This window comes from Mastigoproctus giganteus, chromosome 13, assembly GCF_048544385.1.
Source record: "Mastigoproctus giganteus isolate SK-2022 chromosome 13, ASM4854438v1, whole genome shotgun sequence".
NCBI lineage: Eukaryota > Metazoa > Arthropoda > Arachnida > Uropygi > Thelyphonidae > Mastigoproctus > Mastigoproctus giganteus.
The window spans coordinates 12,144,982-12,161,690 of record NC_143587.1 but is presented as its reverse complement, the minus strand read 5'-3'; the positions used below and the strand labels follow the sequence as shown (position 1 = coordinate 12,161,690).

The 16,709-nt window shown below is 39.2% G+C and overlaps 1 protein-coding gene across 1 annotated transcript in view; it reads left to right on the top strand.

The window, feature by feature from the left end:
* The window catches only part of mRpL44 (mitochondrial ribosomal protein L44), an 89,071-nt gene that overhangs the window by 11,339 nt on the left and 61,023 nt on the right, over positions 1–16,709 (top strand). Inside the window, exon 2 of the mRNA XM_090387003.1 lies at positions 429–537. Within this exon, the coding sequence (XP_090243129.1) occupies positions 429–537 (109 nt within the window). The remainder of the gene's footprint in view (positions 1–428; positions 538–16,709) is intronic.

The window sequence follows — 16,709 nt, the reverse complement described above, 5'->3', positions numbered from 1 at the left end:
AATTAGCATTAGTAGGACATATGATTCAAGAAAGCAAGCCTATACAGTGTTAGTCAAAAGGAAAAAAAAAATTCTCATTTCACCCATCCATTCTCCAAAAGTTTGTCCACTTCTTCCTTGAATTTATTTAAGCTATCAACTTCCACCATGAGAGATGGAAGTTTGTTCCAGCAATCAACTACCCACTGGCTAAAGGCAAATTTCCACACATCTATTTAACAACTGTCTTTTCTCAATTTCAGTTTATAGTTTTTTTTAGTACAGATGAATACTCAAATATTGTCAATTAAGGTTCCAAAAATATGCTTGCTGAAGAAATAATATTTTATTTTCATTGTTCTAAAACTCAGTTAAAAATTTATCTTAATTTGTTGAAAGTTAAAAATTAAAAGGACAGTGTAATATTAACTTTTTTTTTTATGTTACAGATATACAGACATACAAAACTTGGCATTTCCCTTACTTGCGTGAATTGAAGAGGCGAAGAAAGAAAGCTGGGCCTGAACCATTACGCCATAGATCAGTATGGTTGACATGGTAAGTTATTTGAGGCAGAATATAATAATTGTGATTGTGCATATATCTGTGTTCATAGAAATCACTAATCCTTTTACCGAGTTAAATCATTTGGCCTGTTTTGGTTTGAGAACAAATATCTGGTTAAACTTCAGTAAGAGACCTTACTCATGGATCTTTCTAACAGCAAATGATGGTCAGATCTGGCTCTGCTCCCCTGCTTCTCATTGATTGGATTATTAACAGTCCCCTCCCACCATTGGTTTTAAATATGGAAACAAAGTTACATAAAGGAATAGATTGTCCAATCTCAGCATGTGCCTAGTCTCCAGGTGCTGCAATTTGCTGTGCCTGGAGACTAGGCACATGCGAGGTGATCTGATTGAGGTGTATAAGGCCCTGAAAAGGTTGAGCAAGCTGAATGCTGATGGGATTTTTCCTCTTGCACAGATTAAGAACCTGAGGGGGCATAGATTCAAAATGAGGAAAGACAGTTGTAGAATAGATGTGCAGAAATTTGCCTTTAGCCAATGGGTAGTTGATTGCTGGAACAGACTTCCATCTTTTCTTGTGGAAGTTGATAGTTTAAATAAATTTAAGGCTGAGCTGGATAAGCATTTGGAATGAAATGGGAGTGTTTTTTTGGCTGATGCTGCTTTCATGCTTTTCATAAGCTTGCATTCTTGCATCGTATGCCTCTGCTAATGCTAATCACGAAGCAATAGGAGGATCTAAACCATTGCTCCATGGCTCAAAGATCCATGGGTCTCTTACTGAAGTTTAACCAAATATCTTTACTGTAATATTATTATGCATATGGGCAAATTGGATGATGCTGGAAATGCCCTTCAAACCATAAGTCCAGTGCAGTTTTTCAAAATAGGTACACATTTTATAATAAAAATAACATATAACAAATCATAGATTATAAAATAACAATAAGAAAATAAGGCTAAACAATAAGTATAACATTTAAATTGAGGGTGGAATTAAAAATTACAAACAAAATTATAACTGTTATAATTTTCTTTTTGAAAAAAAATAAATTGTTGGGGGGAAAAAAAGAAAATGAATACATGAAGCTATCTGCATAGATCAAAGAGAAAGAGCCAAGTGGAATCTGTTATCAGAATCTAGCACTTTCAATAGAAGACAAATGTGTCGCCAGAGTTGATAGCCTCTATGTGAGTATTTATAGTGCAGTTTCAAAAGCACTGGAAGAATTGCGCCATCTGAAGTCAGCATAGTGTTTCAAATCACTGATGATATTATCTTTACTTTCAGAAGATTATGGCTTGGGCTCATAGTTTTGAAATAACTTGCAGCAGACATCATGATGGGGCATAACAAGTTCCTGTTTAGCATTAGTAGAGGCATACGATCCAAGATGGGACCAACTGATGATGTTACCAACAGCAAATTCCAAATGGCAAGCATTCAAAGAACTTATCTTGGAAGCTACTAGGCTTTACATACCAACTAAGAAATATTGTTCAAGGTTTAGGCCTAAGTGGATGTCAGATGAACTAATGAGACAGATGGCAGAGAAGAAAAATGCATGGGATACATACAAATTAACACGTGACACAGAAGCCTATGATAGATACAAGTTGATCTGTAACCAAGTTACAAAGGAGGTTAGGCAGGTGAAGGCAGATTACGAGAAATCTTTGGCAAGGGATGCAAAGAAAAACAGCAAAGAGTTCTTTACTTATGTAAACTCTAGAAGGAAGGGGATGAATCAGATTGGTCCACTTGATATCGATGGGTCAACTGTTGATGATCCTGCACAAGAAGCTAACAAACTAAATTAATATTTTGCATCGACATTAACACATGAGGAGTTATTCAGCGAGGGGAATGCCAGAGGTGTATTCAACTCTGGCAGTAAGCGAAAGAATCTTGTAATAACTGAGAATAAAGTGGAGGAGAAACTGTTGAAGATAAATACAAGAAAGGCACCTGGGGTGGATGGGACTATCCAGTTATATTAAAGGAGGCAGCAAAGGAAGTAAGCAAACCCTTAGCCATAATTATGAGAGCTTCCTTGGACTCAGGGGAAGTACCCATGGACTGGAGATGTGCAAATGTGACCCCAATTCACAAAGGAGGATCAAAGGGCGACACAAGTAATTATAGACCTGTTAGTTTAACTTCTGTTCCTGGAAAATTAATGGAGGTACTGGTTAAAGAAGCACTGCAGTAGATCATCTAGACAAGACTTCAGTTATAGCTCGGACACAGCATGGTTTTGTTAAGGATAAGTCTTGCCTGACCAATTTGATTGGATACTATGATGCATACTTGAATCTTAGAAAGGCTTTTGATACTGTTGCACATGGAAGACTGCTCCACAAATTGGAGCAGTGTGGCATTGGAGGCAAATTGCTGTTATGGATAAAGGGATGGTTGAGGGGAGAAGACAGAGAGTGGTAATCAATGGACACTGCTCATCGTGGACTAATGTTATTAGTGGAGTCCCTCAGGGTTCAGTATTGGGTCCATTATTGTTTTCTGTATTTATAAATGATATTGATGATGGTATATCAAGCTTAATGTCAAAGTTTGCAGACGATACGAAGGTTGGCAGGGTTGTCAAGGACACTACTGACACTATGCTACTGCAACAGTATCTGGAAAGGTTGAGCAGATGGGCTGAGAGGTGGCAAATGAAGTTTAACATTGACAAATGTAAAGTACTACATATGGGAAACAGCAACCCCAGAGCAACATATCAACTCTGTGGTACTACACTGACAGTGGTAGAGAATGAAAGGGACCTGGGGGTGGTTGTGCAGGCAGATATGAAGTTTTCTGAGCAGTGCAGACGGGCTGCAAGAGTAGCTCATGGTGTATTGTTGATGATATATAGGAATTTTTCTAGCAGGGATATGGAGGTGATTATTCCCTTGTATAAGGCAATGGTCAGGCAACACCTAGAGTACTGTATACAGGTCTGGAGGCCTCATTTCAAGAAGGATGTAGAGATGCTGGAAAGAGTACAGAGAAGGGCAACAAGATTAGTGAATGGAACAAAGGGGTGCTCTTACGAAGAAAGGCTTAAGTTTTGCAAATTACAGTGTCTGGAGACTAGGCACCAGCGACGTCATCTGATAGAGGTGTATAAAGCCTTGAATGGTTTGAGCATGCTCAATGCTGATGGGATTCTTCCTCTTGCTCAGAATAATCACCTGACAGTGCATAAATTCAAATTGAGGAAGGACAGATGTAGGATAGACGGGAGGAAATTTGCCTTTAGCCAGCAGGTGGTTGGTTGGTGGAACAGACTTCCATCCCTTGTCGTGGAAGTCGATAGCCTAAATAAGTTTAAGGCTCAGCTGGACAGGTATTTTGAACCAACAGAGGAGTGAAGTGGAAGTGGTTATTTTTTTTTAATTTTTTATTTTTTTTATTTTATTATTATTTTTTATTTATTATTTTTTTTTTTTTGGCTGATGCTGCATAAGTTTGCTTTCTTGCATCAAATGCCTCTACTAATGCTAATACAGCATCAGCCAAAAAAATCCTTCCAAATTTCACCCATCCATTCACTCCAAATGTTTGTCTAGTTTTGCCTTTAATTTATTTAATCTGCCAACTTCCATAATGACAGATGGAAGTTCATTCCAGCAATCAACTACCTGCTGGCTAAAGGCAAATTTCCGCACATCTATTCTACATCTGTCTTTCCTTAATTTGAATTTATGTCCCCTCAGGTGATTAATCTGGGCAAGAGGAAGAATTCCATCAGCATTGAGCTTACTCAAACCATTCAAAGCCTTATACACCCCAATCAGGTCACCTTGCAGGTGCATAGTCTCACTGCAATTGCAGAATAAGTCTTTCTTCTTAAGAACAACCCTTTGTTCCATTCACCAATCTTATTGCCCTTCTCTGTACTTGTTCCAGCAGCCCTACATCATTTCCTAAAATGAGGCCTCCAGACCAATACAATACTCAATGTGTGGCCTGATCATTGCCTTATACAAGGGGATAATCACCTTCTTATCCCTGCTTGCTAAATTCTTGTATATCATTGAGAAGACCCCATGACCTACTCTGGCAGCCTGTGTGCACTGTTCAGAAAACTTCATATCTGACTGCATCTGGAGACTAGACACCTCGCAGGTGTCTAGTCTCCAGACACTGTAATTTGCAAAATTTAACCCTTTCTTCTTAAGAGCAACCCTTGGTTCCATTCACTAATCTTGTTGCCCTTCTTTGTACTTTTTCCAGGTCTTTCCACGAAAAAGACCTGTTCCAGGTCTTTTTCGTTCTCCACTACCCTGAGTGTAGTACCATAGAGTTGGTACGTTTTTCTTGGGTTACTTCTACCTATATGCAGTACTTTGCATTTGTCAATGTTAAACTTCAGTTGCCACTTCAGCCCATTTGCCCAACTTATCTGAATCCTGTTGCAGTAGCATACTGTCTTTCCTGTCATTAACAATCCTGCCAACCTTTGTATCATCTGAAAACTTGGAAATTAAACCTGATATACCTTCATCAGTATCATTGATGAATACACAAAACAACAATGGACCCAACACTGAACCTTGGGGGACTCCACTAATAACACTAGTCCATGAAGAGCAGTGTCCGTTGATTACCACTCTCTGTCTTCTCCCACTCAACCATCCCTTTATCTATAGCAAAAATTTGCCCTTAATGCCATACTGCACCAATTTGTAGGTTCAATAGATCAGTGATATATAGGTGCAAGTCTACAAATCATCTCCCTTTTGGCATCAAGTTAATCATTCTTCTTAATGATCATGTTTCAGGTGTCAAGTTTTCACACTTTTATTCTTTTGAGACACTTTAATGATAAATGTTTTGAGAAGTCGGAGGGGGAGAGATACTCTGTTACCTGCCGTTTGGCTATTTATTGTCCATTTGATCAAATCAAACCTTCTCTTAAGGAGAATGTATATAAAATGTTTGAAATTATGAAGTGGATAATATGTAGACCTCTGTGTGGCAGTCTGGTAGTCGTGGTATATCATGATCTACTTTTTAACTAATTGCAGCCTAATTTCAAAATCTTATTCAGTATATTTTGTAGTTAGCTGATCCAGGAGTAATGTTTTTTTCAATGAGTTATTTTGAAACTTCCAGCCTGCATAAAATACAGATTGGTCCATGAACACACACACACACACACACAGATATAATACACAAAATGTGAGTGACAAGCATCATTACTATAAAAATATTAATTTAAATTTATTTTAATCAATATTTCAACAATTATAGTATGACATTTATGAAAATTTCTTATTCTTTCCTGGACAATGATAATTTAATCATTTAAAGTAAAAATTTATTTTTAATCAAAATAGTTATTTTTTTGGAAAATATTCATAAATGAAATGGTCACACAAGGTGATTCTTCTATACACCAAATTTCTTATATTCTTATATACAACATGAGTCTGGATATTTCTTGCTGTTTCCTTCCTCCACAACTGATAATACTGTGATTAGTACAAAAAAAAATTATGGTGATAGTTCTAATGCTTTTTATATTGTAATAAATGAGCATCATGTTACAATACTTTCCTAGATTCTTACATACACAGTGGGTAAAAACAAGGATTATAAAAATGCTATTCTCCTTATTCTTTTCATTTTGAATGTGAACAAGAACCTGTTAAAGGATTTGCGATGTGATGCTCATTTATTAAAATATTTATTGTGGTATATAAAGTACCATTAGCATTTTAGCATTAGTAAAGGCACATGATGCAAGAAAGCAAGCTTATATAGCATCAGCCAAAAAAAAAAAAAAAAAACCCCTTCTCATTTCACCCATTCACTCTCTCCAAATGTTTGTCTAGTTCTGCCTTGAATCTATTTAAGCTATCAACTTCTACAATGACAGATGGAAGTTTGTTCCAGCAATCAATCGCCCGCTGGCTAAAGGCAAACTTCCGCACATCATCCTACAACTCTCTTTCCTCAATTTGAATTTATGTCCTCTCAGGTGATTATTCTGAGCAAGAGGAAGAATCCCATTAGCATTGAGCATGTTCAAATTATTCAAGGCTTTATATACCTTAATCAGATCACCTCGCAGGCGTCTAGTCTCCAGACACTGTAATTTGCAAAATTTAACCCTTTCTTCTTAAGAGCAACCCTTGGTTCCATTCACTAATCTTGTTGCCCTTCTCTTTACTCGTTCCATCTGCTCTACATCCTTCTTAAAATGAGGCCTCCAGACCTGTATACAGTAACAGAAAATTTATTTATTTACTCAAGGAGGTGTGGCCTGACCATTGCCTTATACAAGGGGATAATCACCTCCTTTTCCCTGCTAGCAAAATTCCTGTTTATCATTGACAAGACACCATGAGCTACTCTTGCAGACCGTCCACAATTACCCCCAGGTCCTTTTCACTCTCTACCACTGTCAGTGTAGTACCACACAGTTGATATGTTACTCTGGGATTACTACTTCCATATGCAGTACTTTACATTTGTCAATGGTAGACTTCAGTTACCGGCGACCGGGCTAGCCGGGTGGGTAAAGTGCTTGCTTGACAACCTAAAGGTTGTGGGTTCAAATCCCGCCTCGGGCTTGGATCAGAGTAAGGTGCATTATGGCCACAGAAGCCGATGTGCCAACAACTAACAAAAAAAAACATCAGTTATCACCTATCAGCCCATCTGCTCAACTTTTCTAGCTCCTGTTACAGCAGCGTACTGTCATTAGTGTCATTAATGACACTGCCAACCTTCGTATTATCTGCAAACTTGGACATTAAGCCTGATATACCATCATCAAAGACAAGTAATTACTTGTGTCTCTCTTTGATCCTCCTTTGTGAATTGGGGTCACATATGCACATCTCCAGTCCATGGGTACCTCCCCTGAGTCCAAGGAAGCTCTCATAATTATGGCGACGAGTTTGCTTACTTCCTTTGCTGCCTTCTTTAATATAACTGGATAGATTCCATCCACTCCAGTTGCCTTTCTTATGTTTATCTTCAACAATTTCTCCTCCACTTTACTCTCAGTTATTACAAAATTATCTAGCTTACTGCCAGAGTTTAATACACCTCTGGCATTCCCCTCCCTGAATAACTCCTCCCTGAAGAACTCCTCCTGTAGAGGCAAAATATTCATTTAGTTTGTTAGCCACCTGAGCAGGATCATCAACAGTTAAACCATCAATATCAAGTGGGCCAATCTGATTCATCCCCTTTCTTCTACTGCTTACATAAGTAAAGAACTCTTTGCTGTTTTTCTTTGCATCCTTTTCCAAAGATTTCTCGTAATCTGCCTTGCCTGCCTAACCTCCTTTGTGACTTGGTTACAGACCGGTTTATATCTGTTATAGACTTCAGTCTAACCTGTTAAATTATATGTATCCCATGCATTTTTCTTCTCTGCCACATGCCTAATTAGTTCATCTGACATCCATTTAGGCCTAAATCTTGAACAATATTTCTTAGTTGGTATGAAAAGCCTAGTAGCTTCCAAGATTAATTCTTTGAATGCTTCCCATTTTGAATTTGCTGTTGGTAACATCATTAGTTGGTCCCACCATATAGAATTTAAATAGTCTCAGACCACCGTAGTCACCTTTACGAAAGCAAAAACCCTTCCCTTTACCCCTGATGGTAGTTACCTCTTTGAGTAAATCCCACTTGAGCACACTGTGATCACTGCCACCTAGTGGTTCCTTTATCTGCAGATTCTTAATGCATGAAGAATCACTACTGATGATGAAATCAAGAGTATTACTCCCTCTAGTTGCCTCCCGAACATGCTGATGTAGAAAATAATCATCCAATAAATCCACAAAGGCCTTGCTAGTGTGAGTGACCAACCCACAAATTTCAGTCAATCTCTGGGAAATTAAAATCCCCCATTATAAGACACTGATTTACTGCCCCACTCTATTTCTCTGCACAATTGCTCTTTATACTCAACATTGCATTGTCCACCAACATCAATTGGATGCACTTTCTTAGATTTTATGTGTTTCTTAACTAACAGCATAATCCCTCCTCGCTTCCTGTCCTGTCTATCCTTTCTGCACACATTGTGCTCCCCAAATTCCAATTCTGCACTGCTTATGTCTGTGTGACACCACGTCTCTGATATCCCAACAATATCTATCTTTGATGTCTTGACTAGCACTTCAAGCTCATTAATTTTATTAACGATACTCCTAGCATTGGTGCACATGTAAGTATACATGCACCTGTTTCTACTCTTAGTTACCCTAACACAGCCCATGTATTTACTTGTTCCACTATGACTCCCAGCAGTCTTTGAAATCCCCATTGCCTTGTTTTCCAGGGTGCTGCTCATTCCAGTAGAAGCAGTGCAAGAATCACTTTCACCTGTGCCAGTGGCACTGGAGATTTCCATAATGAAAACCAAACAAATGCTCTTAAAAGCAACCTAAATTTACAGAGACCACCAAACATAAGATTAAATGACCAACCTATTAAAATTGTCTGTACGTATAAATACCTTGGTATAATGATCGATGATCGGTTTCAGTTCGTAGCCCATTGAAAATATATACTCCAGAAAATAAAAACACTGACTGGAAAATTAATTAGAATTACAAGATGTGCCTGGGGCATTAAGCCTTCTACATTAAAAATGTATTTTGGAAGCATATTTCTACTTATAGTTTGCTATGCAGCAGGTGCACGGTGCACTAGTATTTGTAAATGCTTTGTAAAAAAAGTATTTTGTGCAAGCTCAACAGTTCTTTTTATTAGCGACATCAAGGGCATGTCATACAATTTCGACATCAGCTCTCCAGGTACTAACAGGCAAACTGCCCATTCTGTTTGAAATAATATTTAACTACCTACAGTATTATAGGCAGAAGGGTCTACCTGCTGTTATTGATGACTACACTCTTAATCTAGAGTTACCAGTTAAGAAAGATGTGCAGAGAATTCGGAATCAGTTCCTTGTAGATTGGCAGGAGGAATGGTCTAATGATAATAAGGGTAGAATAACTAATAAATTCATGCCTGGGGTGATAGAATTAAGTAAATCAAATATGCCTTGGTTTAATCCAGGCTTAAATTTAACGTTCTTAGCATTAGCATTAGTAGAGGCATATGATGCAAGAAAGCAAGCTTATTCAGCATCAGCCAAAAAAAAAAAAAAAAAACCCACTCCCATTTCACCCCTCCGTTCGTTCGAAATACCTGTCCAGTTGAGCTTTAAATTTGTTTAGGCTATCAACTTCAACAACAAGTGATGGAAGTCGGTTCCACAAACCAACCACCCGCTGGCCAAAGGCAAATTTCCGCACATCTATCCGACATCCGTCCTTCCTCAATTTGAATTTATGCCCTCTGAGGTGATTATTCTGAGAAAGATGAAGAATCCCATTGGCATTGAGCATGCTCAAACCATTCAAAGCCTTATACACCTCTATCAGATCACCTCGCCGGTGCCTAGTCTCCAGACTCTGTAATTTGCAAAACTTAAGCCTTTCTTCGTAAGAGCAACCCTTTGTTCCATTTGCTAATCTTGTTGCCCTTCTCTGTACCCGTTCCAGCAGCTCTACATCCTTCTTGAAATGAGGCCTCCACACCTGTATACAGTACTCAAGATGTGGCCTTACCATTGCCTTATACAAGGGAATAATCACATCCTTATCCCTGCTAGAAAAATTCCTGTATATCATTGACAAGACACCATGAGCTACTCTTGCAGCTCGTCTGCACTGCTCAGAGAACTTCATATCTGCCTGCACAATTACCCCCAGGTCCTTTTCATTCTCCACCACTGTCAGTGTAGTACCGCAGAGTTGATACGTTGCTCTGGGGTTACTGTTTCCCATATGTAGTACTTTACATTTGTCAATGTTAAACTTCATTTGCCACCTCTCAGCCCATCTGTTCAACCTTTCCAGATCCTGTTGCAGCAGCATAGCGTCAGTAGTGTCCTTAATGACCCTGCCAACCTTTGTATCATCTGCAAACTTGGACATTAAACTTGATATCCCATCATCAATATCATTCATAAACACCGAAAACAACAACGGACCCAACACTGAACCTTGAGGAACTCCACTAATAACATTAGTCCACGTTGAGCAGTGTCCATTGATTACCACTCTCTGTCTTCTGCCACTCAACCATCCCCTTATCCATAGCAGCAATTTGCCTCCAATGCCACACTGCTCCAATTTGTGCAGCAGTCTTCCATGTGCAACAGTATCAAAAGCCTTTCTAAGATCCAAATATATAATATCAAAGTTATTCCCTGCATCCAGTTCTTTTGTGACTACATCATAGTATCCAATCAAATTGGTCAGGCAAGACCTGCCCTTAACAAAACCATGCTGCGTCTGAGCTATAACTGAATTCTTGTCTAGATGATCCTGCAGTGCTTCTTTAACCAGTGCCTCCATTAATTTACCTGGAACAGAAGTTAAACTGACAGGTCTATAATTACTTGTGTCAGCCTTTGATCCTCCTTTGTGAATTGGGGTTACATTTGCACATCTCCAGTCTATGGGTACCTCCCCTGAGTCCAAAGAAGCTCTCATAATTATGGCTAGGGGTTTGCATACTTCCTTTGCTGCCTCCTTTAATATAACTGGATAGATCTCATCCACCCCAGGTGCCTTTTTTATGTTTATCCTCAACAATCTCTCCTCCACTTTCCTCTCAGTTATTACAAAATCATCCAGCTCACTGCCAATGTTTACTTTACCTACATCATTCTCCTTCCTGAATAACTCCTCATGCGTGAATGTAGATGCAAAATACTCGTTTAGATTGTTAGCCACCTGAGCAGGATCCTCAACTGTTGAACCATCAATATCCAGTGGACCAATCTGATTCATCCCTTGCCTTTTCGAGTTCAAGTATGTAAAGAACTCTTTTCTGTTTTTCTTTGCATCCTTTGCCAAGGATTTTTCGTAGTCTGCCTTTGCCTGCCTAATTTCCTTTGTGACTTGGTTACAGACCAACTTATATCTATCATAGGCTTCCATGTCACCCATTAATTTGTATGTATCCCATGCATTTTTCTTCTCTGACACATGTCTCATTAGTTCATCTGACAACCATTTAGGCCTAAACCTTGAACAATATTTCTTAGTTGGTATGTAAAGCCTGGTAGCCTCCAAGATTAGTTCCTTGAATGCTTCCCATTTTGAGTTTGCTGTTGGTAACATCATCAGTTGGTCCCACTGTATAGAATTTAAATACTGTCTCAGACCATCATAGTCGCCTTTACGAAAACAAAAACCCTTCCCTTTACCTCTGATGGTAGTTACCTCCTTGAGTAAATCCCACTTCAACACACTGTGATCACTGCCACCTAGTGGTTCTTTTATCTGCAGGTTCTTAATGCATGAAGAATCACTACTGATAATCAGATCAAGAGTATTGCTCCCTCTTGTTGCCTCACGAACATGCTGATGTAGAAAACAATCATCCAATAAATCCACAAAAGCCTTGCTAGTGTGCGAGTGACCAACCCACAAATTCCAGTCAATATCTGGGAAATTAAAATCCCCCATTATAAGACTCTCTGATTTACTGGCCCACTCTATTTCCCTGTACAATATCTTATTATACTCATCAGAGTCATTAGGCCTATAGCACACTCCTACTCTCAATTTTGATTTCCCTATGCTTATGTCACACCAAACTGACTCGACACTGCCCTCTCCATCGATGTCGACTGGCTTCACTTCCTTGGACTTTATGTGTTTCTTAATTAATAGCATAACCCCTCCTCCCCTCCTGTCCTGTCTATCCTTTCTATACACATTGTATTCCCCAAATTGCAGTTCCGCATTACTTATATCTGTGTGACACCACGTCTCTGATATCCCAACAATATCTGCCTTTGATGTTTTGAGCAATACCTCAAATTCATCAAATTTATATACCAAACTCCTAGCATTGGTGTACACGCAGGTATACATGCACCTGTTTCTATTCTTAGCTACCCTAACACAACCCATGTGTTTACTTGTACCGCAATGACTACCAGCAGTCTCTGAAATATCCTGCATCTTGTTTTTCAGACTTCTGCTCATTTCAATAGAAGCAGTGCAAGAATCACTTCCACCTCTGCCACTGGCTACTGTTAACCTATTAGTCCTTGTATCCCCCCCAACTAGCAGTTTTCCGACCCACCTAACACTGCCTCGACAGCATCAGCAAAAATTCTTGCACCCTTTCTATTTAAGTGTATCCCATCCCTGTAGAAGCAATCTCTCCTGTTAACAAGTACAGTCCAGGCTGAAAAAAATTCTACCCCTTGAGCCTTGCACAATCCCTCCAGGGCCGAATTGATCGACAAGGCTCTCATCATATACTCCCTCCTATCGTGTCTGGGCAGAATTGCAGACACTTTCAAGTTCAACCCTAATTCACGGCGTTTTTTCAACAGTGACCTGTACTTGCTAAGTAATTCCGCCGGTCTCCTACTCTTAATATCATTAGTGCCAACGTGTACAACTATATCACCTTTTGTGCCCTTAAAAGATGATATCCGCTCTACAACGTCATCAACCTTTGCCCCTGGCAGACATACCCTGGTCCTATTCCACCTATCCTTTTTACAAAGTATGTTCCCCGTTTCCCTGACAATAGAGTCACCAACAACTACTAGTTCCTGTGGGACCAGCGCATTCTGCCTAGGGGGCTGCTTCTGTGTTGCCTGATGATCAAGTGCAAGCTCTGGCGTTGATGTGGGCAGCTGAGAGCTTGATGGGCCCCTCAATTTATTTTCTTCGAGGGCATCCACCCTGTCCTTCAAGCTCTCATAAAGGCCCATAACAACGCTGAGTTGTCGCCTGATTTCCTTGCACTCCTTACATCGTGCACACACACAAAGACATCCCCCTTGGCAGTATCATGTCCCGTACCCGACTGCTCCGCAAACATCAAGCAAACAGTGCATTTTAATAGACTGTGATTCAGAGGGCAACTGCCCCCCTCAGTTCTCCCCTGAACCACAGCACTCCCATTAGCTTGAGCCTTTTGCTTTGCTGCTCTGGTCAGAGTCATGATTCCGATTTAATTCAATAAAATTCAAAACAAAAATTAAATCCTTAAGTTATAGACATGGAAGTCTGAATTTTAAATTGCATACTTTTGGCCTTGCTGCTTCTCCACTATGTAATTGCGGAGAGCCTGAAGCAGTGCAGCATTTAATTTTTGAATGCAACTGTTACTTAGATTATAGAAGGGACTTACAAATATTGAAAATATATATGAGGAGAATGACTTACCTAGATTTCTTGACAGTAAAGAAAAAATTACCTTGCTTTGGCAGAATTCGCAGCTAAGATCTTTAGGCGAAGGAAAAGACTGAATGGAATTAATCCTTAGCAAAAACAATTGTGTCCCTTGAGAACAACATGATGTTCACCATTATGTTTGTACTGAGCACGGCGCTTGTGTGCTTTGATTCCTCAAAAGACTTGGGAAAAATTGTGTATAAAAAAAAAAATTCAGACTGTCTTAATTAGAAAGTAATGATAAAGCTTTCATTGCTGAGGTTTGCAGCAGTTTTGAATTTTGCTTAATTATAGACAAGACTGGAGCGAGTCAATTAAATATTGGTGATAAAATATATATTGAACTTATGGAAATGTTAAAATGAGTACCTTGTGTGCTCAAGCAGTTGGCCTTTTGTAAATGGTTGTCCTTGTGTTCTGGGTGGCTCTAGACATAATTTACTTGAACTGACTTCCCACATGGAATGATGACAGATTGTGGAAAGAAAATATTGCCTTGCAGCTTCATATTGCTGAAATCTCAGATTGTAGTATTTTCGGTATAAGGCGCCTCCGTAGCCAGGTGGGAAGGAGCAGCAGTCTGTAGCACACGCTTCTTGATTAGACTGGGGTTTGAGCCCGTCACCACCAAATTTGGAGGATGCGGAAAGGTCAGGGAATGACCACCGCATATCCCAGAGCAATATGGCCTTAGTTGCTAATGCTCCTAAAAACCAAATAACAAAAAAACAACAAAACAATTTTGGGTATAGTCTATTATCTGACTTTTTTATTTTCTTGTTGTGAGATCAGGATTTCTGACTTGGTAAATTGAAATTCTAATCACTGTGAAATTTTGTTAGATAGATATTGAGCTGTTTGTTGACGATCAAACTTAGGTTGCGGTCAAATTTCAATCGAGTTGATCTGTAGTGATGGGGATAAAGAGGTTATTCGATTATCACAAGACAGTGATTTCCGGTTTAACGTAGTTGTTGCTGTGTGTTCAGTATAATAATTGGATGTTTTTAATTGCATAAATTGCTTTCTTACTGGCTGGGGAAATCCCCATTAGCTAGTACTTTAATGTCTTGTCTTTTCTTCACTACATGTGTTAATCATAATATCAAGAGTTTTAATCATAAAATCAAGGAATTTAATCATAAAATCAAGAGATTTAATCATAATATCAAGAGTTTTAATGTTATCAGTTTTAACTAAATCAATTGAAAATTATGTCTTGGTATCTGATTGTTGCAGCTGTGACATGTTAATTTCCTTGGTACTGCTGCCAGGTAGACAGTTATTGTACTACAAGATTAATCTAAAAGATTAATTTCTTAGTTTAAAAATTGTCTTTTTCAATAATAACTTTACTCTTTTCTTCCTACTTTGCTTCTTTTCCGGGGATGCCTATTTCTCTCGTTCCCCTTGCTTTCTATCCACTTTCCTCTCCCTCCATTTTCCATACTACTCCTTCTATATCCCTTTTCCTTTCTTTAAATACCTTGGGGCTCCCAGGCTTGCCTGATAGCCCCAGTAAGAGTCTCAGCTAGAAAGTGGAACCTGGTGTGCCTCCACGTGGCCATGGTTGGGAATCAGGAGGCAGGGGACCAGGTGTCCCCCCCCCTGGCTGTGAAGTCGTCAGTGCCGGCACTCAACATAACAAGACACATACTTACACACCTACATATATACACTTGCCAGCCTGGCCTTTGCCTTTTCAGATGCTACAGCAGTATATAGGGGAAACCCTGGAGACCGCAATTAAAACAAACATCACCTTGACCTTGAGTGGCTACTGTTAATCTATTAGTCCATGTATCCCTCCAAGCGAGCAGTTTTCCGACCCACATCAGCAGATATTCTGGGACCCTTTCTATTTAAGTGTATCCCATCCCTGTAGAAGCAGTCTCTCCTAAGAGATATAAGGCAGGATGGAAGAGAGATATAAGGCAGAACTGAATTTTAGAAGGATTGAAATCAACTACATTATCTTTGCCCTACTGTAGAATTACCTGGAGATCAGTATTTAAGGAATTGGTAGTGGATGTTCAAGAAGCTGAAGCTGTTTGTGCAGGGCAAGGTTTATCAAACTGGAAGGTAGAATGCAATGTGCTATCATAAGCAAAACTATGGATATGATTTCTGTCAATAGAAGATCATTGCTATACAAGAATTAAAAAAAAAAGTGTGAAAAATAACTGAACCTTAGGGAAACATTAGTATTAGTGAAGAAATTTAAAGACAGAGAGCAATCTACCATCACCCACGGTGAACAATCAAAGAGAAAACTGGATATCCAGTTACAGAAAACAATCAGAAGCCTTTGAAATGCCAAGAGCAACTACTTGAGTTTCACCAAATTCCATTGAATTTGTTCATAGATGAGTAATGTAAGCCATTATATCACCAGTGGTTCAACACTGACAGAATCCATACTGGTGAGCATTGATGGGATGGAAGGTTTCTAGATAGTTTAGCAGTTGGCGGGTAATGGATTTTTCCATTACTTTAGAAAGAGCAGAAGTGAGTGCAATGGGATGATTTATTGGATTGGAGGGTTATGTGACCCTTTTTAGGAACTGGCTGGATTCGAGAAAATTTCCATGCAGAAGGAAAAACACCAGTGGAATAAGAAAGTATGAAAAGTGGATGCAGAATAGGAGTATGCTCAGAAGCACAGGTTTTGAGAACAAGTGCAAAAGTACTATCAGGACCTGGCACTTTCTTGGCATGATGTTGGTTTAGGAATTTATTAGGCGCATCTTCAACTATGGCCATTCTTGGCATGAAGACTGTTTAAAATTGTTCTGACATCCTTTTGATTGAAGACCACGGGAGGCATTGAATGGAGTGTATTGGGAATGTAGGAAGTAGTTTACCAAGATCATTAACACACAAGTTAGAAAAAAAGTAGGATGCTAGCAGGTCAGCTTTATCTTTAGCTGAGGTAGCTGT